This window comes from Myotis lucifugus, unplaced genomic scaffold, assembly GCF_000147115.1.
Source record: "Myotis lucifugus unplaced genomic scaffold, Myoluc2.0 scaffold_31, whole genome shotgun sequence".
Lineage (NCBI taxonomy): Eukaryota > Metazoa > Chordata > Mammalia > Chiroptera > Vespertilionidae > Myotis > Myotis lucifugus.
In genome coordinates this window covers 2466885-2493022 of record NW_005871079.1, presented here as the reverse complement: position 1 = coordinate 2493022, position 26138 = coordinate 2466885, and the positions used below count along the sequence as shown (strand labels likewise).

Here is a 26138-nt window from a genome sequence, read left to right as displayed (position 1 = left end):
GGTTTAGTCAACCAGAGACAAGCAAAGCTCTGTGACTTGGCATGGTAAACATTACAGCAGACTATTTCCTTAGAGTCTTGGTCTAGTAACTTGTTTATAAAATATTAATTTTATATTTTTATTTAAGGTGGATGAGCATAAGTTAAAAAAAATCAAAGATGACAATGTTGCTGTGAGCCTAGGAAATAACCTCCGGTTTTGTTTCTGCTCACACGACTGTCAAAGCTTACTATTCAGAACTTAACAGGCATATTGAAAAGGCAGCACATGCCAAGAGCCTAAATTCCATTCACAAAGAAGATTATTGTAAAAGCACTTTTTGCCTTTAAAAAGCATCTGCATAAAAATTTTTAGAATATGCAAAAATGTTATCACTCCACGTCAGCCATGCAGTGTGAAAATAAGTGTTCTTTTGTTCAGGGTGGACATGTGCCTTCTGTCACTGGCTGTAACTGCATCTGCACAAAGATCTTTAAGTCACCACTGAGAGTTCGCAACAGTGAAGGCAGACACGGCTAAGAAGATATTCTATATTCAACAATAGGCCATGGTCTTTTATTTGCAATTAATGCCACCTCCTCCAAGCTTCTTCAATCAAAGGAGAATTCCCTAGGAAGGCATTGTAATGCGATAAGATAAGCCTTGGAGCAGGGTCTGGTCAGTGTGTATAATACAGAAACAGCTAAGGACACAGAGCAAAGGCTGCTACACAGTCTATTCTACAACATGCTAAAGCAAAGATTCACACTAAATATTATGCTGATTTAGGATAATCAACCCACTAGACTTGATTAAATATAGTTAATTAAATGAAATAGGAAAAAAACCTAAATGAACAAAAATGTAAGAAAATCTTTAGGAAGGATCATATATTAAATAAATGCAGCAGCATGAAATGTCCCAAGCCAAAGAGAAGAACAACAAATCCATTTCCTCTGATAACAGGAGAGAGAAAAAACAGGGCTGGAACATAGATCATCTTTTCAGGTACAAGAAGGCTAGTCATAAACGACCATTAAATGAAACCTAAAAATCTGTTAGAGGAGACATCCTGGTGGCTGCAAGTAAAGAACTAAAAAAGAGCTATGGCTTCCAAGCGATGCAGTGGGGAGTATTGCAGACATAGCCCCTTCCCTCCTCTGACTGACTTTCTAACAGAGACGGTCTCAGTCAGTGCATGATCATCTGCACATTCTCCTTAAATGCCCTCTTTACTCAATCCACTCCTTTGTCTGGCAGTTGGGGCAGGGGCCATGAATAGTCATTTTTAATAGCTATTGTGATCATAATTGGTTTGTTCTTGATGCAAAGGGTCAGCAAAGGCAGCCTAGCTGGTTTGGCTCAGTGGATAGAGCATCAGCCTGAACACTGAAGAGTCCTAGGTTTGATTCCAGTCAAGGGTAGATACCTTGGTTGCAGGGTCGATCCCTGGCTCTGGTTGGGCCACATGCGTGAGGCAACCAATTTATGTCTCTCTCCCATTGATGCTTCTCTCTCTGTGTCTCTCCCTCTCCCTTCCACTCTCTCCAAAAATCCAAGGAAAAATATCCTCGGATAAGGATTAACAACAACAACAAAAGGATCGGCAAATGCATCATCAGAATTGAGAACTAAACTGCAGCACTATGGCCCAGCTGGCTTGGCTCAGTGGTTGCGAGTTTATCTATGAACCTGGAGGTCACGGCTTGATTCCGGGTCAGGGCACATGCCTGGGTTGCAGGCTCGATCCCCAGTGTGGGGCATGCATGAGGCAGCCTATCAACGATTCTTTCTCATCACTGATGTCTCTCTCTCTCTCTCTCTCTCTCTCTCTCTCTCTCTCTCTCTCTTTTCTCTCTCTCTCTCTATATATTCTCCACAACACACTATGACCCAGGTTATTGAAGACTCCATTGTGAGCCTCAGATCAAACTTGATTTTTTTAAATGTATTTTTATTGATTTTAGAGAGGAAGGGAGAGGGAGAGAGAGATAGAAACATCAATGAGGAGAGAGAATCATTGATGGGCTGCCTCCTGCACGCCCCCTACTGGGGATCGAGTCTGCAACCAGGGCATGTGCCCTTGACCAACAGGGAACCCGGGATCCTTCAGTTCACAGGCTGATGCTTTATCCACTGAGCCAAACCAGCTAGGGCCAAACTTGATTTTAATGGACTACTATTTGGCCTGAAAAGCAACCGTAATGCTGCTCTGTATCTCCTGCGACTCAAAGTGATGCTAAAGAGCCAAGCTGAAAAACCCCTCCAAGACAAAAAGCCTGTGCAAAAGAAACTCAGAACCCTGAAATGGGAGCTACAGGCTGTCTTTCCCTTCTCAGACACTGTTTGGCATGGCCTCTTGCCATCCCTCCTCTCAGCAATCCTAGTAGTTTATTTCCAACTACATGACCCTTTCATGCTTTGGCTGCTTCCCAACGCCTATTGATTATGTACTTTAAAAATAAACTCTCTCCTGCAGAGTGACTTGGAGGACAGTGAATAAGAGGAAGGGGAGGTCCTGTCAAAATGCTGGAGGCAGCAAGCTAAACTACATTGAAGTAAGCTTATTTAAGACAGGAATATGCAATGGGAACAGATGAACTCCTAGGCAACCCAGATCCTCGTTTCATGCAAATAGACCCAGTAATTAAAAACAGTAAAAGGAAAACAGCAGCAAAATGTCACATTGCAGAAGCACTGGAACCGTTCAGCAAAGCGGATGTTGTTCCAGGCTTTCTTTTTTCATCTATAGCACTGCAAGTAGTTTATGGTGCCTCTAGATCAGAGTGGCCAAGTGGCTGGAAGAGTTAAATGATATTTCCTGTTCCTCTGACCCACATTTGTAACTCTTCAAGGGATGTTTGCAGCACCAGGTTATTACTTTGGAAACTAGAAATTCATTCATTCCATTAGCATTTACTGTACACTCACAAGAGAATACAGAGCAAAATTCTCAAGGATGGGAGTTTGCAGACTGTAGAAGAAAATAGCACTGCAGTTAAGGAGTCTTACTACTTTATAGAAGTGAGATCTACAATTAGTTATGAGTATCTTATCCACCTTATTTGGGTTTTGTGGCAATGTATTAGTTATGTATTTTAGGCTTTGGGGGGTAATTCTTTTTGAGGTTCCTTTTTGTGTATGAGGAAATGTCAATATCCAGCCCTTGCATATAAATGGGATACCTTTCACCTCAGACTAAACTACCTGAGAGAGATATTAAACTATGCTGTAACAAAGACATTTCCAAATCAGTATGGGGTGTGGTGTGGGATGTGAGAGGAAGGGAAAAAAATCAAGGACAACCCCAAGGATTTTGGCCTGGGCAATGAGAAAGATAGAGTTGCAAGAAACGGAGAGGGGAAAGCTATAGGGAGAATATCATAAATGGGAAAATTAGGTTGAAGATCAGTTTAATTTGACATGTTGGATTTAAGATGCCCATTAGACATCCAAGCTTATGGTGAGTAAGCAGTGGGTATTTGTATCTAAAGTTCAGAAGAAAAGTCTTGGCTGTAAATATAAATTTTGGAATTATTAGCATTTTGATGTATTTAAAGACTAGGTGAGGTCGCCAGGAAAATGAATGTAAAAAAAAACCAACCAAACAAACAAAACAGAAAAGTAGACTCCAAAGTTGAGAGGACAGGGAGAGAAAAACAACAACCAGAGACTGAAAATGAATAATCAGTGAAGTAGAAGGAAAATAGGAGATTGTGGAAGGCAAGTGATATGTATCAAAGAGATATGTCTGAGGCTTGTAAGTCAAGTATTAGGAGAACTGAAAATTGACCATTGGATTTTATAATGTGGGGGGTCAATGATAATTTTGGCAAGCACAGATTTAGTGAAGTGGTATGAACAAAAGCCTGAATTTGATTGGCTTTAAGAGAGAAAGGGCAGTAAGGAACAGGAGACTGCTAGTTATGCTAGCTAGAATGTTCCTACATGCTATTGGGAAAGATGCAATGAGAATGAGAAATTGATGATGTAGGTTATGAAATGAACCCCCTCACAATGTTACTCAACAACACAAATTATAAATTATTTTATTTCATTGATGTTTTTGGTTTTTGACTGAGACTTTGTTAAGAGATGGTACAACTCACTAATATACCCTTTGCTTAAATATAGTGTCCACCACTATATAGCAACTCAAAAGTATGGAACTAATGGATGGAGAAGGGAGAAGAAAAGAGAGAAAAATAGAGGGTGGGGAAAAGTAAGAGGAAAGAAAGAATATAGCAAAAAAAGGGAGGTAAAAGAGTAAAAATGGGGTGAGAATTAATGTAAATGATAGAAAAAGATAAATATAAAGGTAAATATGAAGCCAAAAGTTGCATTTTGTTTTTGCTACATATTATTTATTTGTATATTTATTTTTATGTAAATAAATGTTATAAACATAAAATATTATAAATTCACATACTAAATAGTATTCCATATTTTAGAAATACCTAGTTAAAAACTAGGCCATTTTCAGCAATTCTCCTCCTAGCAATGCTTTTCTTTAACAATTTAAGGTTAAGGAGCTAGAAAATGTGAATAAAATAAAGGTACCTTTTTTCTTAAGATAGTATTCCAAAGTAAAATTTGCCTTGCTTTTTAAGGAAGGAGGTTATAAGGCCCTTAACAAAAACATTAAATCTCTCCCCTCAAGGAAAAGAAAGAGAGAGATAAGATAAATAAATAAATAAATAAATAACAATAATAAAATAAGTAAATAAAAATAACCTATAACTTTTTAAAAAGTCTATTTCAAATATAGCATTCTTATGAATAGACACTGTGAATAGACACCAGTAACTGCTCAAATTGATAATTTTTTATTATAGCAATTATACTATAATAATGATGATGATGCAGATTATGATATGGAGAAATTATATATATATATATATATATATATATATATATATATATATATATATATATATATGCCTAAGCAACCGTTCAACCATTTCACTGGTAGCTATGATGAGCACTGACCACCAGGGGGCAGAAGCTCAACGCACAGGCATGGAAACATGGAACAGACTGATGAATCTAGAGGGAAGCGGGGAAGGTGGAAGACAGGAAGAGATTAAGCAAAGATCCTATCTACATACTAGAGGCCTGGTACACGGATTTGTGCACCGGTGGGTCCTTTGGACTGGCCTGCGGGGATCAGGCCGAAACCAGCAGTCCGACATTCCCCGAGGGGTCCTGGATTGCGAGAGGGCGCAGGCCAGGCCAAGGGATCCCACCATTGCACAAATCCATGCACTGGGCCTCTAGTGTTATATATATGGATTGACTGATTTATAAACTGCATAAGCTAGAGTCAAGAACAATATTTAGATATTCTGCTTTCCAATCCAAATTCTAAAAGGTCTGAGTAAACTTAGCCACAAAGAATTTTCCAAAAATGAACCACTTGGATGGCAGATATAGTCATGGATGGCAGATATAGTCACCAAACCATAATTAGGTATCATCTCCCCAGCAGAGAATTTATGGTAACAATATTATTGGTGGGTGTGAAGAAGGGAAAGAAGCTTCTGTTGCAAAATTGAATAAAAATGATGGGGTGTGGTTTTTCTTCCTCGAGGATAATATCTACCCAAGACATTAAACTTGATTCAGTTCAACTCAACAGCTCCCTTTAGTTTTGCTATGTGGGTGATAAAAATAGTATTGCTTTTCCTCCCACCTTCTAAATTCTTCTAGCTGGGCTGATAATCAAATTAACAAAGACAGGCTAATAGGAGAAAATTAAATTTTAATATGTGCACTAGGAAATTCACATAAGCATGAAAATTCCAAAGACAGTGAGGCAACATTAGGTATATATGACAATTTGGACAAAGGATAAAAGGGTCTTAGATTTCAGAACTGAGAATGAGTGCTTTACAGGTAGCTCAGAAAGTGCAGAAGGAACCTACATGGCAGGCAAATTCTTGCCAGGCAACTCAGGAACAATGGGACAGAGAGGGTCTCTAATTTATAGGCCCCTGCCTGAAGTCCTCCGATTTACCATGCTTAATTCAAGTTAGGCTAAAGCATCCTGAAATTGCCTTCCCAAAGAGGTTTCTCTATGAATCCCTTGGGCATAAAAAGAGAAAGGTTCAAAGGTTCTTTGAGTATTTTGTTTCTTCATGAACAGCTTAAAACCAGTATCCTAAAAGGCATCCTCAGGATGGTGAAATTGTGGTCTCCTTTAGCTACTTAGTTAAGGACAAGAAGATGCCCATGATATTTGTTTGTAATAATCCCAAATCCTTCAAATGAAGGGATTAAGCATAATATTTGGATGCCATTGAATAAAGGGAAGAATTATTTAGTTCTTCTATCAATAAATTGCCTTAATAAACCTCTAAACTACGGGACATTTTCCTCAGGAGTGGGAAACACAGACAAGGCCATTACCCTTAAACATTATCAAGGTACCTAAGGGGAAACATTTACTTCAACAGACCTAGGCTGATAGCCTTTCTGGATGTGCCAGTATCTTCCTTAAGACCATTGAAAAAACAAACAACGGGGCACATACATTAAAAAACACCCCAATATAATAAATGCCAAAAGGCTGGTCATATTTTCAAATATAATATCCTGAAGATACCAAATATCTCTTTAAAATGGCTGTAGTTATAAAACTACAAAAAGAATAATAATTTGGCTTTGGGAAAAACTCACCCACCCCAAAGAGGAGAGCAGGCAAGAAATACAACTGCTGTTCTACCTTCTAGGTTAATTGATCTTTTTAGGCTCTGAGGCCCTTAAAAAGTAGAGAATAAATAGCTGCTGATACCTGCTTCATTAAAAACACAATATAAAATGTTGTAGTTGCCAAATGGAACAGGATGAATTCTGTAGAGAAACACATTTTACCCTATAAGGTCCCAGAGAGAGAATGGTTAACCCTGAAAAGAACAGATAAAGAGAGGGGAGGGAAAAAAAGGAAGAACCACTCAAAATAAAATCCCCACTTCTATCCTTTTACAACAAAAATAAATCTTTTTACATGCATAAAAAAGGAGGGGTTGGTTTTTTCTGCACTTTTTCCTTCTGTTTTTATTGTACATGAAATTAAAATTAAACACAGGCTGCGTGAAGTGGATAGCTGGTATATTTCCAGATTCTACCACCTTTGAGTTGGAAGAGTAACTATGAAATACTGAAGCATAGTTCTTCAAATAGTAAGTTACATATTGGAGTATTTGTGAGAAACTGCAATTAGATATTTCATGACACCATTGGTCTACAGAAAGAATAAAAAATGGCTTTTTTATTGTATGTGGTTTGGAAGATTGACTTCTTTTACTATACATAGTCAATAAATAAATAGCTATTTACAATGGCATTTACAGCTCTCTGTGGTTACAGAAAGGTAGTTGTGAATCTTGCTTTTCCTTTGCATTTAGATTATTTGGGGGGAAGGGACATTTCTTATTTAACCATGCTGTCATAATATATATTCAGAGCGTGTGCTTTCACATTGCAATTACCACCATAAAGGGCAACCACTGTAAATAAGTGTGCTGAAATAAAAATACATTCGCTTATGTGGGTTTTTGTGGCTAGAATCTTTTATAGCAATAGGATACCAAAATAACACCCAGATGAAAATTATTCGTTATAAAACCTTGGCGGCTATGCTTATATCCTTGGATTGCTTAGAACAAACAAGAATGTTTCTTGTCCCCCAAAGCATTTCTGCAATATTTGAAGTCATAAAGAATGGTTGTCAGGATTTATGGTTAAGCAAACAAAATGAAACAAACAAAAAAAAACAATTATGAAATGACTGAAAGCAGACAATTGTTCCTAGAGCATAAAGAAGCAGGAAGCAAGGAGGGCTGAACTCTGTACAGTCCTTACAGGCCTTCCTAACACTGCTTTTGTTCCCATAGAAGATGCTAATTACTGCTCATTAGCATACATTAGCAAATGTTAATGAGTGTCTTAAAAGAACAAAAGGCAGTGGGGGTAGCATAGAGTCAGAAAGAAGGCTGAATGGTGAGAAAAAGGCAGCAACAGAGGACAGAGAACATGAGTGGTTTAGGACTTGGAATTATAGTTTCCTGAAATTTGAGAGACTTGTCTCCCTGACAAAATAGTAAAGCATCCAGAAGGCTAAAATAATTTACTTCATTTTATTTTCTAGAAAAAAAAGAAAAGAAAGAAAAAAGACAAATCAGCCATTAACTAAAAAATAAATAAATAAATAAATTATTTTTTTCTACTCCTTAGCTGTTTGGGAGAAACTGCACTTTGTAGGATTTGCTACTAAATTAGGAATATTAGTTAACATCGTCATCAGTTCATGAAAAGGAATTTTGAATTCTAGGTGTCCTCATGAGTTTGTAATCATTTTGACCACCCATCCACACATTTCAGTCCCCCACACACACACACACACACTCAATTTATTGTATTCAAACCTGTAATTTGGAAATAGTCAGGAATTTTATTAAAATAGTTCACATAGAATGTGGTGTATGTGTTAATTTCTATCCTGAGGGCACCTGGCTAATTCTAGCTAGTAATCCACAATGTTAACATCTGGAAGACTAGTCAGCAGCACTTCAGCCATCTCTACCTCAGATTAATACTAGATAGTTTAATTGAAGTAGTGCTCATTAGAAGTGAACTTTGCGAAATTAAGTGGGATTGAGTATGTTGATTGGCTATATACATTGACTGAACCCTTCTTTTGGAATGATGGGCCCAAGAGTCCGAAATGGTCCTTTGTTTTGGCACTAAATGCAAAGTTTTGTTATCAGACAAAACCCCTTTGAAGTGGGCATTGTTATTCCCATTTTCCAGATAAGAAATCAGAGAACTAGAGAGGAGAAGTGGATAAACAGCCTCAGTTAGCACAGCTAGTAATTTACAGAGCTGAGGTTTGGCTTGAAGTCATCCCAAATCCATCACCAAGCCTTATTGATTTTACATCCTTGCATCTGTCTGTTGCTCTCAGTCACCACTGTCAACATCACAGAAAAGCTATCATTGCCTATTTCCAGGAAGACTAAATTAGTCCCTCTTGCCCATCCAACTCATTTTCCATGCTGCAGTCCATTGTATGCAACCATGGATGTAATTTGACATTTACTTATTAGATTGTGTTTGGCAATATATAAACTACAAATTTTCAAGGCTGCAGCTAATTGCCTCTTAATAACAGACAATAGGATATATCTTATCCTCTTTAGATGACTTCATAAAAAATAAAAAATAAAATCACAGCAAAACTTTTATATCCTCAAGAAAATGTTTCTCAAGAATCTTCAAAATTGCCATTCATTGTAGAGCATCAAAAGAGTTAATAGATTTTTTTCCCCTAAAGTATTATATATTACATTTTGTACAAATGACAAATGCTTTGGTTTCAGTACACCTGACACCTATATAATTTTATTAACAAACTAGTGACCTGAGCGTGAAATTGTGCAGCCCCCGCCCACCCGCCCACTGCCCCCACCTTGACACCCTAACCTCTCAAGCTCATTTTCGGGGGAAACAGAGCCCTACCCCTGACCCCTCCCTGCCTTTCTCTGGCCACTTCAAGCCCGCCCTTGGGTCCCCACAAGTCGCCTTGGGCTGGTCCTGCCCCCTCTGTAGGTACTCGCAGCCTACACGCGTGTCTCCAGAAGCAACGCAGCGGCTCTGCCCCATCATGGTGCCAGAGGGAGAGCGTGGAAGCCTTCACCCCCGCTGCAGAGTTTTGAGTGCCACTTCCTGGAGGTGTGCATGCTGCGCTCCTTCCCCTGGCAGGTGGGTGGCAGGGTGCTCTGAGTGCGAGTGGTGGGTGGCAAAGGACTGGTGGGGGGGGGGTGCTATGGGCTCTCACCCCCGCCCTCCCTGCCATGGGATGGTCCCGCCTCCCCCGGGCGTCTCCCCGCTTCCGCCCTGTCTCCTGAGCAATGAGGCAGCTCCACCCCACCACGCACGCAGCCTCCTGCTGAATGATCATTGTGGTGTGAGGCCATCATGACCATTAGCATATTAGCTCTTTATTATATAGGATGTCACTCCAATGAAAAATACATTAAAAATGTAAAAATGACCCATAAAAGGCAAGAAACTAGGTAAATATAGAATTTTCTTGAGTTGGATGAGAGGTGCTCAATGATGCTTATTCAACCACTGATTTTATAATGATTTTATATACTACTAGAGGCCTGGTGCATGAAATTTGTGCACTCTGCGGGGGGGGCGGGGGGTGTCCCTCAGCCCCGCCTGTGCCCTCTCACAGTCAGACATCCTTAGAGCTGTTGTGGAGGCAGAAGAGGCTCCCGCCACCACCACTGCACTTCCCAGCTGTGAGCTTGGCTTCTGGCAGAGCGGTGCTCCCACTGTGGGAGCGTACTGACCACCAGGGGGCAACTCCTGCGTAGAGCAGGATAGGGCCAAAACCGGCTCTACAACATCCCCCAAGGGATCCCAGATTGCGAAAGGGTGCAGGCCAGGCCGAGGGACCCCACCAGTGCACAATAGAGGCCGGGGAGGGATGCAGGAGGTTGGCCAGTCGGGGAGGGACCTTGAAAGGGCTCCTGGCCGTGTCCGGCCCATATCGCTCAGTCCTGATCAGCTGGACCCCAGCAGCAAGCTAACCTACTGGTGGGAGCATCAGCCCCCTGGTGATCAGTGCATGTCATAGCAAGTGGTTGAGCGGCCTTAGCATATCATTAGCATATTACACTTTGATTGGTTGACCGGACACTTAGCATATTAGCTTTTATTATATAGGATGTGTTATATAGGATATACGATGTCTGAAATAAATGCCTAAAGCAAATAAATGCCTTAAGCAAAAAAAATGAAATGTGCCAAAATTTTAACAGTCATCTAAATGATGAGGTTGTAATAAGTTATTTCCTTCTCCTTTAGACTTTTTCTGCATTTCCAAATGATTATAGTAAGTGTATATTATCTTTAAAAATACAAAATTGTGTTTTTGGTTTTGTTTTAAAAGAATGCAATTTAGAAAGACAAAAAGTGAGGAGAAATTTTGAGGAAAAGCTACAAAAAGTCAGAGGTTACTACTTAGCTATGTCTTGTAAGATCTCATGCTAACTCTTCTGTGCTTACTGTTGCAATTATAAAACATATCCCCATGTCTCTACAAAGAAGGCCTGAATTCTAAAACATCATGAGAAAAAAAAACAAGAACAGAGCAGCCAGTATTTAGCAAAAAACATTTGATTCCCACAGTGGTAGGAAGAAAGAAGCCAACTCATAAAATGTTAATGGTGCTTTCTTTAGCAGTGGCTAAAATGTTCCAGCCTGTAATAGAGCTCAGGAAAATGCTTCTGGAACATTCTGGAAGTAAAGAGAAGTGATGAGAGAGGGTGTTAGTCAATTAACTCTACACTGTCTTAGTTGCCAAATTAAGAGACCTCAGTTGACTATTTTATTCTTAGGTCAAGTTCCTGCCATGATCCTCACTTTATAGGGAAGAGATCAGTAGTAAAAGGTGGTAATGATCACTTATCCATTAATTCATTCAAATAATAATACACTTAGTGTCTATGGAGATAAACAAAGCACTAAAAAGGACTGTATAGATTAGTTGAAGGAACATTGTCTTGTTCTTAGAATCAATCAGATCTGAGTTCAAATCCTAGCTGTGCCACTCAAAAGGTGTGACCACAGGCACCTTTTTAACCTCTCTGAGCATCGGCTCCCATTTCAATAAATCATGGAAACAAATAATCTCAGAGGAATGTTGTGATAATTAAATCAGTAAAATATATGTGGCAGTTTCTGATATATAGAAGGCATTCAAATCTATATTGATCTAATGAAACCTGGGGAGCCATAAAGCAAATAAGATACTTCCTTTTCATTCCAGGAGGTCTCAGCCTCGCTAGAAGACAAGCTGTGCACATATCAAACATTTGGTGTAAGGAGGAATATGTTTGATTACCCTGATATTTAATGTCAAGCATAGGAGCTGAGAGAAAGGAGATATCCAAAAGCAGAAATGATCAGAGTAAGCAGCATGAAAGAGACAGACTTAAACTGAGTCTCCAGATGGAGGAGCTTGGAAGTCATCAATTTCATCCTAACAACAGGAATCAAGCTGAAGAAACTGAAAATCAACAGCTCTTCTTAGATCTGTCAGAGAATTGAGGTCACAGGGCAACTGCAACCCTCAAAACTGGAGAGAGAGACAGGAAGATACAGCAGAAACCTCTGCGTGAACTGGTCCTGGGTAGGAAAACCTCAACTGTACTAGTAATTGACAAATTACTGGAGGCTCCTCTGGACAACTCTGAGAATTAAACTGAATCTCTAACAAGAGAGTAGAATTGATGGAGAGGAAGGACAACTCCATTGGGGAAAGTGGGGGTGGAGGTGGAATTTATAACAATAGATGCTGTTACATGACCGTGTTACTCATAAACAATTTAAAAATTGCAAAGGATTAAAAATGCCCAGGGTCCACAGAAGAAAACAATGATGGCTGTGTTATTAAGTGAATAAACCCATTTAAATATGGTGAATTGTATATAAGTGTTTGTCTTCAGTACTTACCAAGATCCAACTACACAGGGTAGTAAAAGAATTTTAAAATGTATACATCTGCAAAGAGGGAACATCAGCAGATGAGAGCTGTCTACAAGACTGCAAACATAAGAAAAAAGAAAAAAGGTGTCCGGTTTATCTAAGCAAAGGAATGTAGTAGTGCATGTACATTCTTATAGTGAATGTAGTGGCAATGAAGAGGAATGATCTGATTTACACTTCAGAATCTAAGGGTTGTAAGGGCAGGGGTGGGACCAGGGGTAGAAAACTGCCCTAACCTGAAAGCAACCCTGGAAGTTCTCTTTGTCACTCCCATCTCACTGGGGATGCAAAAGCAGCCAGATTGGGGGGGGGGGGGAGACAAACTACCAATTACCAATAGTTTTCTTACCCTACTTTAATTTTCTTCATAGCACCATCACCACTTGACATCAGGTTATCTAGTTATTTGTTAATTGATCCAGTTTATTTTTCCCACAAGCAAGTAAGTTCCAGGAAAAAAGGAGCTTTGTTGATCTTCTTCAACTCTATCCTTAGTGCCTGACAAATATTAAGAATTCACTAAATATTAGTGGCATGAATGAATGAATGGACGAACGAATGATAAGGATATTACCAATACCTTCCAGTCTCATACTTGCTCCATTTTCCCAAGCCTTGGGGCCTTTGGATTGCTATAGAAAACTTTTCCAAGAGGAAGAAAGATCATGAGCAAAGTCACAAAGACGAAGGCACAGGGGGGAATAGAGACTTGCCAAAGGCCAAAGAGATTACGATGCTTCTTCAGGGCTCTTCCCTAATTTTGTTAGAGAAGATTCTATATTTTCCTTAACTGCATCTCTCATTCCTCTCAATATCAAAGCACGTTTAAATGGAGCTATTGTAAATCTTTCCTCTTGAAATTTCTGATATTTTAATTTGCCATCTTCTCACTAGAGCATTCATGTAGTCTGGCACCTCTGCACATCACATAACCCATTCAGTGGAGATGCGACTGCAGGGGATAGAGAAATAATCAAGGCAGGGAGCCGAACCCCATTATGCAAGTCATTCTTCCTCACAGAGAAAGTAAATATCACTCACTCCTGAATGGGATAATTTTCCCTCCTACCAGTCGGTGCTGATAGCTCACATGTATTGAACACTCTCACCTACATCTAGACATGGACCAGGAGAAATATTTATTGGGGAACAAAGAGCTAAACAGATTTTTAAAGGAAGCAAACTATTGAAGGTTAATCTCCAAGTCTCTAAACCAAGGTGGCATCATGATGCCAGTCAGGTCTCTTTGACCCACTACCTGAGCCACCAGTTGCCAGACTTGTGGATTCCAAAGAAGTTTGCAGTGGTTTATTTCAGTTTGCAGATGCTTCCACCCATCTCATCCCAGGTTATCTGAATGCAGTGTAGAGCTCCCTGGATGTGATATTCTATGCTTGAAATATCTTTGTACCACTTTCCATAGCAATCTATGTAAATAAGTCATGAAGTCTAAAAATATACTTACTTTCTGAAGTTCTGCCTTTGATGCCATATAACCTACCAAGGAAAACAATACCAGAGGCCAACCTGCACATCTAACATCTCCTGAAGCAGCAATTAAGAACAAGGAGTTGAACCCTAGACTAGAACTGCCTCTTCTTATATCCACCAAAAAGCAGGTCTTAGGAGGTGTCCTATAAAACCTAAGTCCATCCTTCTTGTGGCGATATTTGGTATTAAAAACTGGCCACATCCCTGCTTTCCCACATCTTCCGGTATAATCAGTGATGTAATGATACATCCTGAAATTTCTAGAAGAATCCTGATTAAAAATATTTTGCTAGCTATGATCTATTACAATTTTTTTATGTTTCCTTATTTTAAAAGTAGCCAATTGTTGAATATATAGCTTATTAAGTGAATACACTTTTTTCATGTCATTAAAACAAAACCTTTGAGTGCTATTAAGCATCAAAACATGAAAGATGAGCTCTGACACCTACAAAGGTTTCCAAAAGAGGCAAGACAAATGCCATCCAGTTAAAGAGATCCAGATTTGGATAAGACAAGTCATTCCCATGTTTTCTTCCTGTTGGCAAATCTGGACTGCTCCATCAGACCTGGCTGAAACATCCTTCAAGTCTATCAACCTATTTCGGCTCTGATTATGAGCTCTGCCAACAACATTTGCATTGTACTCTGGTTCCCCAGGTAGATTTTCTCTAGGGCAAAAATGTGCTAGCCAGCAGACACAACCCATCCACGAGCATAGCAAGTAGCCAGTTGACTACAACAAGCTCACCTAATCCTTGAACTTTCCACTTTTGTGAATTTGAAAACAAAATGTTATAAAACAAAATTTTATTTTAAAGTTTTTAATTATGTAAAGAAACTCCAAATTGGGAAAAAATGTTTTGGCCAAGTGTCTCAATATTTGGCCTGGAAAAAACTGGTCACTATCCGTATTAGGGACATAAATAACATCTTCACTCCAAAGCATTTGAAGAGTGACATGTAAATGTTGCAGACTTAATGCCACAGAAAGTATAAAGAGGAAGAAACTGAATCTTGCTGAGGAAATCCGGAAAGTGTCAAAGAGGAGGTGGTAATCAACTGAGCCTTGAAGATGGGCAGAGTGATGATAAGCAAAGATTGAGAGAGACTAAGGTGATTGCTTCAATAAAAGAAAATGTAGAGGTTGGAGCATGTGCTCAGCATGCAGGAAATGAAGTAGATCAAACAGATTAGCTGTGAGTTCAAAGGAAGACTAGATTCAAATGGCAGAAAACCATGACATACCAGTTTGGAGAATCTAAATGTTGCATGGCAGCAATGCAAACCATCTAAGCCTTCTGATTAAGGAAGAGACACAATGGAATGACACTCTAGGAATTAGACAAGATCTGAAAAAAATATGAGCCATGGCTAGAAAACTGAAAAGCATACTGTCTTTTTTTAAAATATATATATTTTTATTGATTTCAGAGAGAAAGGGAGAGAGAGAGAGAGAGAGAGAAAGAGAGAGAGAGAGAGAGAGAGAGAGAGAGAGATAGAGATAGATCAGTGATGAGACAGAATCATTGATTGGCTGACTCCTGCATACCCCACACTGGGGATTGAGCCCACAACTTGGGCATGTGCCCTGACCAGAAATCAAACCGTGACCTCCTGGTTCATAGGTTGATGTTTAACCACTGAGCCACACAGGCTGGGCTGAAAAGCACACTTTCAACTACACATAATTTACATTCCAGTATAAAAATCACATAATAGCCCTGGCTGGTTTGGCTCAGTGGATAGAGTGTCGGCCTGCGGACTGAAAGGTCCCAGGTTCGATTCCGGTCAAGGGCATGTACCTTGGCTATGGGCACATCCCCAGTAGGGGGTGTGCAGAAGGCAGCTAATCGATGTTTCTCTCTCATCAATGTTTCTAACTCTCTATCCCTCTCCCTTCCTCTCTGTAAAAAACCAATAAAATATATATTTTTTTAAAATCACATAATAATATTTTCCATGAAGATACCTGATGAAAGCAAGCTAAAATGAAAAGTGGAAGACAGAGAGCTTTAGACTACCAGATCCTAGATCATGATGGTATGTGTTATTATAATATGGGAAGCCCCAGGAGAGTACAAATTGAGCTACTTCATAATTTTTAATGGAACTGGCAAGCATCTCCTGGAGCAGCGGTTCTCAACCTGTGGATCGCGACCCCTTTGGCGGTCGAACGACCCTTTCACAGGGGTCGCCTAAGACCATCCTGCATATCAGCTATTTACATTACGATTCATAACAGTAGCAACATTACAGTTATGAAGTAGCAATGAAAATAATTTTATGGTTGGGTCACAACATGAGGAACTCTATTTAAAGGGCCAGAAGGTTGAGAACCACTGTCCTGGAGGGTCCAGGAGATGTTTTTCAGGAAGAACCTCTCCATGAAGATATTAAAAACTAGAATATATTTATTTTCTAAGTATCCAGTGGAAGTTTAGTATTACCAATATCCTATATAATAAAAGCCTAATATGCAAATTGTTCGACCAGGAGTTTGATGGGGGGGGCACAGAACATGGCGGGTGTCAGTGACATGGTGCTGGCAGCGGGCGGCAGTGGAGGCGCTGCCAGCCCCAATGGGCCCCAACAAGAGCAGGACCGTGGCGGGATGGTGGAGTGGGTGAGGGGTGGCGCCAGGCCATGGCAGAGTGCCAGGTGGGGCTGCGGAGCTGCGAGGTTTTGGGCACGAGCTGGGGCCCGATCCCCGCAGGCCACCCGCCGGACCCTACCCATGCACAAATTCATGCCTCTAGTGTATCTATAAGAAAACTTTTTGTGTGGAGTCAGGAAACTCTAGAATTCTAAAACTACTTGTGTATTTGGAGAGTTGGAGCAAAAGCACAAAAGCAGGAAAACTTCTCTTGCTTGAATCAAAAACATATTTTCAAAGACAGACAGAGTGAGGGGGTGGGAGAAGATGCCATGTATTGGTAATTGCCTCTCAAAAGCCAGATGTTTAAGAACTGGAAAATTGACTGGAATGAAATTCAGTAAGTTCAATGAAAAGGAAATATATTTGAAATAGAGAATTCCATTTCACAAAATCACCATATGTAAAGGCTTGGGCTAGTTGTAAGCTTAATTTGCACACAGTAGTGGCTGTGGGGTGAAAAAAAGCGAAACAGAAAAAGAAAAAACACCTCAACTACTATTGTTGGGAAGGCTGTTTAATTATTTATTACCCAGGAAATGTTATGATGTTACATAAATCAGGAACCGATTTTCAGTTTCGTCTTTAAGCAAAAAACTAGCATTAATATCAAAGGGGCAGAAAGACCTCTTCAAACTAGACAGGAAGGTTGTAGACAACCCTCCCCTCAAGGGGAAAGAACAAACATGAGAATTAAGAGACCATTAGATCTCAGGAGTAGAAAAAGACTTGTGTAGCATCATGAAGTCATTCTCAGAGTTAGAAAGCAAAGATTGTGAACTCTCTGTCATAGGTAATTAAGGCCCTGTAATCACAAATAGACATCCCAGCTAAGATTAGACCAGGAACAGAATAGTACACACAGATAGTGGATGAGCCATACCGACCCATAAGAAATTCCTTAGCTGTCTTGCTTTAAGGTTCTAACTAGTTCTCTTTAGAGGAAGAACTGGATATTTATATCAAAATATATTATATGCCCTACTAACTATAATTACAGTTCACTTCAATAAGTGATCCTTTGTGGAAAGGATAAACAAATGCTACCTTTAATCAGGCTCCATCAGATTTCACTTTCCCAGCCCTAGATAACATTTTAGGCAGATCCTGTAGCTTTCTGGTCATTTACAGTTATAAGAACCACATCACCTTGATAATTCATATTCATTTTCTGGTATTAAAGTATTAAAATATCCAGTCCAATATAAATTAAGACTTCAATCTCATATCCTATTCAAAGCATCTCCTATTTACTCATGCCAAGAACCTAGTCATGGAGACTGAAGTAGGGGAGGGAATGGAGTCATCTCTTCAACCATTTCTCCTAACTTATGCCTCCTCTACTCAGTATGTGGTTTCCAGTTCTTGCATGGAATGGAATAGTAAAAGAGTATTGGAAGGGCAAAAAGTTAAGCATTTTTGCTCTCACTAGGTGACCACCGTGCCTTGTTGTGGTTCATCTCATGGCTATTGCATGGGGAAATTTTGTGCATTCTTCAGAACCATCTCTTTTGCACTGAGGACACTCTCACACTTTGGGTTTTTGACTTGGTTAATGCATCCCACTGAGAGCCTTTTGCTAAATTCCCTCAGGCACTGCCCCAGTAGTTCACCCCACAGGCAGCTTCTGTAGCTGTACAATCCTCACCTCTGCAAACAACCTTCTTGGGTGAACAATTACCAAAATCACTCAATCCCTGTTACTTTCCATTGCATCTACTTGGCTCAGGAGGAATGTATGGATAAGTTATGAAAATGTAAGCTGTTTTCAATGATTCAATAATATTTCAAATCAACACACATTCCTCTTTTCAGGTAATTCATATTATATGTACACTTAGCAAAAACATTTTCTATAACAGAGGGTAAAGGTTGACTGGAATGAAGAAAGGGAGAAGAGAATTAGTATTTTTGGAGGATTTTGTACATATAAGTAAGTTAGCCTAAAAGAGATTAAATTATTAGTTTTAGTGAACAACCATCACTTTATTATCCCAATTAATACGCTTTTATGGGAACTTTTCTACCAGCTTCTCTATATTTTCTGTGAACTATGCCTTGATTAAAAAAAAATACAAGTTTATTCATCCACATGGCTGAGAAATGAAAGCTTTAGCCACTCTTAGCTTCTGCCTAACCTGTCATAACTACTATAAAAGAGAGAAAATCAGAGGGAGCCAGAAAGAATGAAGCAGATTTATAGAAGTAAGAAACAAAGACAATTTTCTGGGTTTGCTATAGTGCTTTAGTCTCCAGTTCTAGCTGAGCTTGAGACTCAACTTCATTCTTGCTTTTGGGTTCTATGAGTGTATGCCACCTCTCGCTGTGTTTTAGCTTAGGCTGGCTAAGCTGGAATATGTTATCTTTAACCAAATTGCCCTTAACATACTCATTCAAGATCTAATGCCTGCAAGAAATGAAGAAAGGATTCAAACCTGGATCTGCATGATTCCAACATTTGTTACACTTTCCACACTGCCAGGAGATAATGACATGGTGTAGTGATAAGAGCAAGAACAGGTTTGGGATACAAAAACAGAAGTATAGCAGTCAGAAAGTTGTAATCATCTAAACATACTCATAGCTGTTCAGATTTATATCCACTAAATGTTTCAGCTCTGCATCTAAGGAATGATCTGGATAAATTGAAGAATGTTCACTAGAGAGGCATAGAAAAAGATTAACTAGTTGGAAATGAAAAAAAGTACATAGTGTATATTGCCTCTATAATTCAATTCACATTTCATATCCTGCACTCAACCATCCTTCTCATTATGGTCTTATACTACTTTTTAACATTTTCTATGTATTTGTCTCATTTCCCCAAATAGGTTATGAGCTTCTTCAAGTCAAGGAGTGTCTGTAATACTTTATGTCATATTCAATAATCAATAAGTATTGTGTTAAATGCATCAAAGGTACATAGCTTGTTCAAACCCAGGGAGATAAAAGGATAATTTAACAACAGTAGTGGTAAATATGAATCTCTACATTGATGGAAACTGACTTTTCCCCAAACAACAACACAACAACCAGAAGAGGAAGAAGAATTCTCACATACTTATGAAATATATTTGAATTCATCTTAAAATAAATTTCTAAATTGAAGCAATTGTTATAGAATGTGTCACAGGAGGAAAAAAAATGTAGAGATTCGGCTTCTTCATTGGGATATTTTTTATTGTCTAGGACAATTTTGGTCTGAATCCTTTTAATGTTGTCTCACTTAATAAAGAGTTAGGGACTTCATGACCCTCCTTCAAGTCCCTCCAAGATCTATGAAGACATCAGACAAGAATAGAATTTTATCTTTCTTTTCCCATTATAATATTCCATATGGATATACTCAATATTTATGAATATTGGCATGAGGAACCCAGATACTAAAAATCTATATCACTGCCTAAAAGCCAGGTCTGTGAGAACTACTCCCAAGTAGAAAAACATGTTTGTAGATATTCTCATGTACCTGCTTACATTACCTAAAAGTCATGATGAATTAAGGGAATCAGATAATTAAGCCCAAGCATACTATAAACACAGTATTGGAATTTAGCTTCTAGCCATAGTGAAGTAACTAGGAATACATTAACTCTCTTACTTTAAGCAACTAGAAAGTCAGATAAAATACACATAATATCTCTTTTCAGACATTGTGCAATAGACAGCCCACAGTAATTCTGAGAATACCTTAAAAGCAGCCAGAGCAAAGCAACACAAAGATTTATGAGACTTTTCATCAGAAACTATAAAAAGAGAAACCTCTAAAGCACTGAAAGGAATATATATCCATCAAAAAATGTCTTTCAAAATTAAGGTAAAGACTCTCCCAGACATACAAAATTTGAAAAAATTCATTGCCAGCAAACCTATACTACTAGAAATATTAAAGAAAGTTATTTAGGCAGAAGGAAAATGATACCAGATCGAAATATGGATCTAAAATATGGAAGAAAAAACACTGGAAAAGATAATATATCGGTAAATAAAAAAGGCGTTGTTTCTTTATTTTAAAATTATTTTAAAGATATATGAACATTTAAAGCAAAAATAATGATAAATTGTAGATTTTAAAATATATAAGGAATTAAAATATGTAAAAGCAATAACACAAAGTACAGGAGGGAGAAATAAAATTATACTATTGTAACTTTCTTAAAATATATGTAAAGTAGTGTATCATTACTTGAAGGTTGAGTTCGATAAGTTAAAGATGTATATTATAAACCCACTAAAATGGAATAACAACAACAAAAAATATATCCTAATATACCAATAGTGGAGACAGGATGGAATTTAAAAATACTTAATCAAAAGAAGGTAAGAAAAAAGAATAAAGAGCAAACAATAAGTTTTTATGTCTCTTTTCCTCACTTGCTCTGCCTTAATCCTCTTTCCTCTCCTTTTCAACTTTACTGAATTTAGACTGTATTTAATCCACGAACTAAAGCAGAACAGGTCTCCTTCACCAAGCTGTCCCACACACCAATCTCAGGGTAGGTCAACTGTTAAGGACTGAACCCCGAATTTGAGTTGCTACACTGGAATCTCAGTGTATTTTGCTTTTCCCCATTGTCTTCCTATATGAAAGAAAGCTAAATCTGAGCATTACCAGTTGGTGAAACCATATGTCCATTAAACAAAAGAAGTTGAAGAAATATTAAACCCTTCCCAATTTCTTAAGAAACTCTAAACACACACACACACACACACACACACACACACACACACACACACGTGTCAAAAGGGAAAATCCCCAAAGAGGGAACAAAAATTGTGAAAAGTCTTTTCAGTGTCCAATCTCTAAGAAAGGTAGAATATTCTACAACCAGGTCTTTATTTGAAATACCTTTCTTGGGCGGCATCCTGGGGGTGTCCTGTCAGAACGCCTCAGCCACCGGCTGACCTGGAGAAGGATGACAGGTTGAAGAGACAAATGTTTCAGGTTTGGTCCAGCACATCCACACACGTCTGCCTGTCGCTGAAAGCGCTCCCTGGTGCCATTTCACAGTCTGAAACATAAGAAGGTACTAATTTCCTCGCCATTAAATTTGCATGAATGTTTAGTTTGCCATTTAGGGATGGAGTATGCAGGTCAAAAGGGCTGTATTTGGAACTTATGTTTGAAATAAAACTAAACTGATCCTATTCAAAGCAAATCTGGCTTCATCCCACCCTGTATATGTTTGCCTGCCTCGTTTTAAATGCCTTTCATTCCAGGGTTTTTATCCTAATTACATATACTGAAGGCAGTGTAAGTGAGTGCACTCTTAGAAAGGTGAGAAATGCTGACCGCTAAGTATACCAGGTAAATTAAATGAGTAAATAAAGAAGAGACTCCGACACCTGGAGTTTGGGCTTAAGCCATAAAGCTCCAGGGCAATCTCCAACGTGGGGAGACCTGGAGACAATGTATTCATTTTCTCAACTTCTTCGAAAATAGAACTTGCTATAAGAGGAAATTGTTATTTCCTAGGCCAAATCTTAAGACTTTTTTTTCTATCAAAACTTCTGATAGAAAGGTAGTCATCTTTTCTTATAATAATGATAAACAAAATAGATTTTCATCATTAAAAGAAAAAAAAGGGACAGAAAGGGCTGAAATTTAATGTTGCAAAACAGGCGGTCTTTTTGAGAGCGAGGACACCGGCATTCTCTGGTTACTTCGGTGATAGCCGCTGACCTTGGCAAGAAGGAGCAGTGTTCTGAAATGGATCCTGGTGGCACATTTACACCAGAGCAGCTTTGGCTTCACAAATGGATTTGTGCACAGATCTGACCCTTCTAGAATATAAAGGTTAGTTACATAGATTTTAGCCGAACTAGTTTGTAGCATCCTCAGAATTATGACTCAAACTAAAGCTCTGTAAGGCTGATGCTCACGGAGTTTTTTCCTATTTGGACACTAGATTAACTATAATGGTAAAATAGGATATTACTGATACCAGTACTCATATTTATAGATGCCAGAGTGGTTCTTTAACTTGGGAATTTTTAAAGAGATTAAGAAGTTTTATTGCAAATCATTGGGGCTATAATCTAGAGTGAGAAAAATATGTAATTTTATTTATATTAACTTACATATAAAATAATTAAATACTCTTATGACAAAAAACATAATAAACATGCCGAAACTGGTTTGGCTCAGTGGATAGAGCCTCGGCCTTCGGACTGAAAGGTCCCAGGTTCGATTCCGGTCAAGGGCATGTACCTGGGTTGCGGGCCCATCCCCAGTAGGAGATGTGCAGGAGGCAGCTGACCGATGTTTCTCTCTCATCGATGTTTCTAACTCTCTATCTCTCTCCCTTCCTCTCTGTAAAAAAAAAAAATCAATAATAAACATATGGGTAAATTAACAAATGATGTTCTGGAAGCCTTGTATCCAGAAAACTATAATAGCAATACTAAATAAAATATTAAAGACAAGCCATAAAAGAAAGAATAGATAAATTCAACTACATTATTTTTTTAAATATTTATTTATTAAATTGATTGGGGTGACATTGGTCAACATGAATATATAGGTTTCAGGTGTGGATTTCTATATTACAATACTAGTATATTATACCATAATTCAACTACATTAAAATAAGAAATTTCTATTTATCCAAAGATGTTTCAAAGAAATTTTTCAAAGTAGAAGACATTTACAGCACTTCATAAAAGTATAAGAATAAAGAATTTCTACCTACCAACAAGAAGAAGAGCACCCCAAAAGTAAAAAAAGGGCAAAGATTTGAATATATAAAATCATTTATAACCCAAGAAAACAATGGACAAAAACAGGATCAGTAATTTCACAGACAATGGAAACACAGAGCCACTAGACATGTAAAGAAAGACCAAATCTCATCTAGAGAAGCTCAAATCAAGAACACTAGCAGTATGCGTATGTTGGTTCAAAACCTTGGGAATTCCCTGGTGAAATCTGAAACTGGCGCCGTACAGGGAGGTCAAGGAGAGAGGGGAAAAAGAAGCAGGCCACTCCAGATTGGCAGGTGGCTGTGTTAACAAGCAAGGGAACTTACAAGGCTTTGCCTTGGGCAGCCACAATAGGAGTAGATCTCTGCCCCTGCCACCAAAATTTTAAAAGTTTATGTAGAGGCCTTAACAGGTTCAGTCATGTATATCGTCCAGATGGTCTCAACAACCTCCTTACTGTGTCAAGACTGTCCTTGAGACAGCTTCTGATATGGGGAAGGCAAGTGGAACGTACATTCCAAGGACAGGGGAGGGGATGAGGAGCCTTTGATTGCTCAGGTCCTGCTCAAGGGTCATGTCCTCTTGATGACCTCCTCCAAGACTCCTCATGACTGGCTCTTACAATCTTACATGCACCCACGCTGCCCCTTTCCACAATGTGCCCTGAGCAAGGGTTTCACCAGCATGGAAGTGGTTCATTGGCGGCTATCTGGCTGCACTAGAGGCAGAAACCATAGCAACAATGTAGGCACATGCAAGAGAAAACACAGATTAAGAGAATGATTCCCAAAGTAAGTAACAATTTTTCCACCAAAGCCCCATAATCCATACCACTGATTTATTAAATTCCTTAGGCTGGGCGTTGAATCACTCAGGGTGTTCACTTGTATCTACATGTACTTTAATAAAGATGATACATTAGCTGAGTCATCAGGTATAAACACACAATATTCTGCTTAGATAATGGCACAGGTGCCGCCTTGTGAGCCAGTAATAACCTCCAAGGTCATCCTATTTTGGAGGAAAGCTTTTCTCATTAGAGACATTTCAGTGTTCAGCAAGGACAGGCTTACTAGCTATCATTTAAGGCTTGTTGGGTGAATGTACTAAGGGCTTATTTGTGTGCTATAGGGTCCTCCAGGTCAATGGACAGTGGCAGATGATCAATCATACCAGTGGAAAACAGAGTGGGCCAGTGGAAAACAGAATGGGCCAGTGGAAAACAGAACGGACCAGTAGAAAACAGAATGAACCAGTGGAAAACAGAACGTGCCCCTCTAGCCTTGAGAAGAGGGAGGTGGGCAACTTTGGTTATTATAGAGCAGGTTCCCTCCTATACCCGGGGAAAACCCAGGGTGCAGCAACTCAACAACCTAAATGAAAGCCATGGCCAAAGATTTGTGCCACACAAATATTAGGTCCCATTTGGCGCTACCCAATAAATATCTTGGCAGTCCAGCCAGTCTGCCAGTAACAAACCGGTCTCTATCCTTTAATGTGACAGACTGACTGCACAGTTCCATGATATCCATCCTATATCCCTGGTACAATTGGCTTGGTTCTGTTTACAGTGATTTTTGTTCCCAACATAGGAGTGCCTGAGTGCTGGTGGACAGGGTGCTGCTCTACTGCAAATAGGCATCCACTTCGTCAAAGTGGGAGCCTGAGCCCTGGAGGAGGTGAGTTGATGGAAACATTCTCAGTCCACCCTGTGGTAGGAAGGGGAGTTCTTACCAGGATATGCTGCTCCTTCATGAGAGGTTCTACCTGGAGGAGTGCTGTGCACACTGGTAGGAGCTGTAGCTCTAGGGCAGCCGTGGGCAAACTACGGCCCACGGGCCGGATCCGGCCCGTTTGAAATGAATAAAACTAAAAAAAAAAAGACTGTACCCTTTTATGTAATGATGTTTACTTTGAATTTATATTAGTTCACACAAACACTCCATCCATGCTTTTGTTCCGGCCCTCCGGTCCAGTTTAAGAACCCATTGTGGCCCTCAAGTCAAAAAGTTTGCCCACCCCTGCTCTAGGGGGTTATATCGGGTTTCTGTTCCTTCCAGGATTGGGACCAAAGTCCTAAGGGACTCTCTTCTTCTGTGGTTTCTGCCAGAGAGTGTAACCCTTATCTTCCCAGAATCACAGACACATTCCACTCAAATGGTAGCCCAGCCTGGAAGAGGCTTGGAGCTTAAACCTGCTTCACTACTATTTTTGCCTTCTCAAAGGTGGCTGTTGTCCTGATCCCCAGACCCACACATGTCCTTTCTTTTCTAGGTGGTATAAAGATGGAGGTGCTGTGCCCAGTGGGGAATAAAAGTCCTCCCCAAACCCCAAATCCCTACAAAAACCTGCACCCCTTTCACATTCTTAGGGGTTGGATGAGCTGAGCTTGCACCTTGTCATTAACCATTTCTGCGGTGTCCTGCAGCAGGGGCAAGTCTCCACATGTCAACATTACATCATCCATGTAATGGGTACATTCTGCTGACATGGGGAAGGGGAACAGGGACAGATCTCCAGACATTGCAGGGTTGTGCAGCTGGCCTTGGGGAAGCACTTGAAAGCTCCATGTGGCCCTGCCCAGGTGAGGGCATATCGATCTTGTGACTCAGCGGCTGGGGTATACTGGAAAAAGCATGTGCTAGGCCCCGTACAGCACGGTACACTGCTAGTACTGTGACCAGGGTATCCAAGATGGTGGCAGTGATGGGCATACTGCATAGATATTTAATTCTCGATAGTCTATGGC

At 39.4% G+C, this 26138-nt stretch overlaps 1 protein-coding gene across 1 annotated transcript in view; it reads right to left on the bottom strand.

The window, feature by feature from the left end:
• TMC1 (transmembrane channel like 1) overlaps positions 1-26138 on the bottom strand; it is a 235628-nt gene that overhangs the window by 91810 nt on the left and 117680 nt on the right. The window contains exon 4 of the mRNA XM_023752328.1: positions 21537-21593. Coding sequence (XP_023608096.1) covers positions 21537-21552 — 16 coding nt within the window. The 5' untranslated portion in view covers positions 21553-21593. The remainder of the gene's footprint in view (positions 1-21536; positions 21594-26138) is intronic.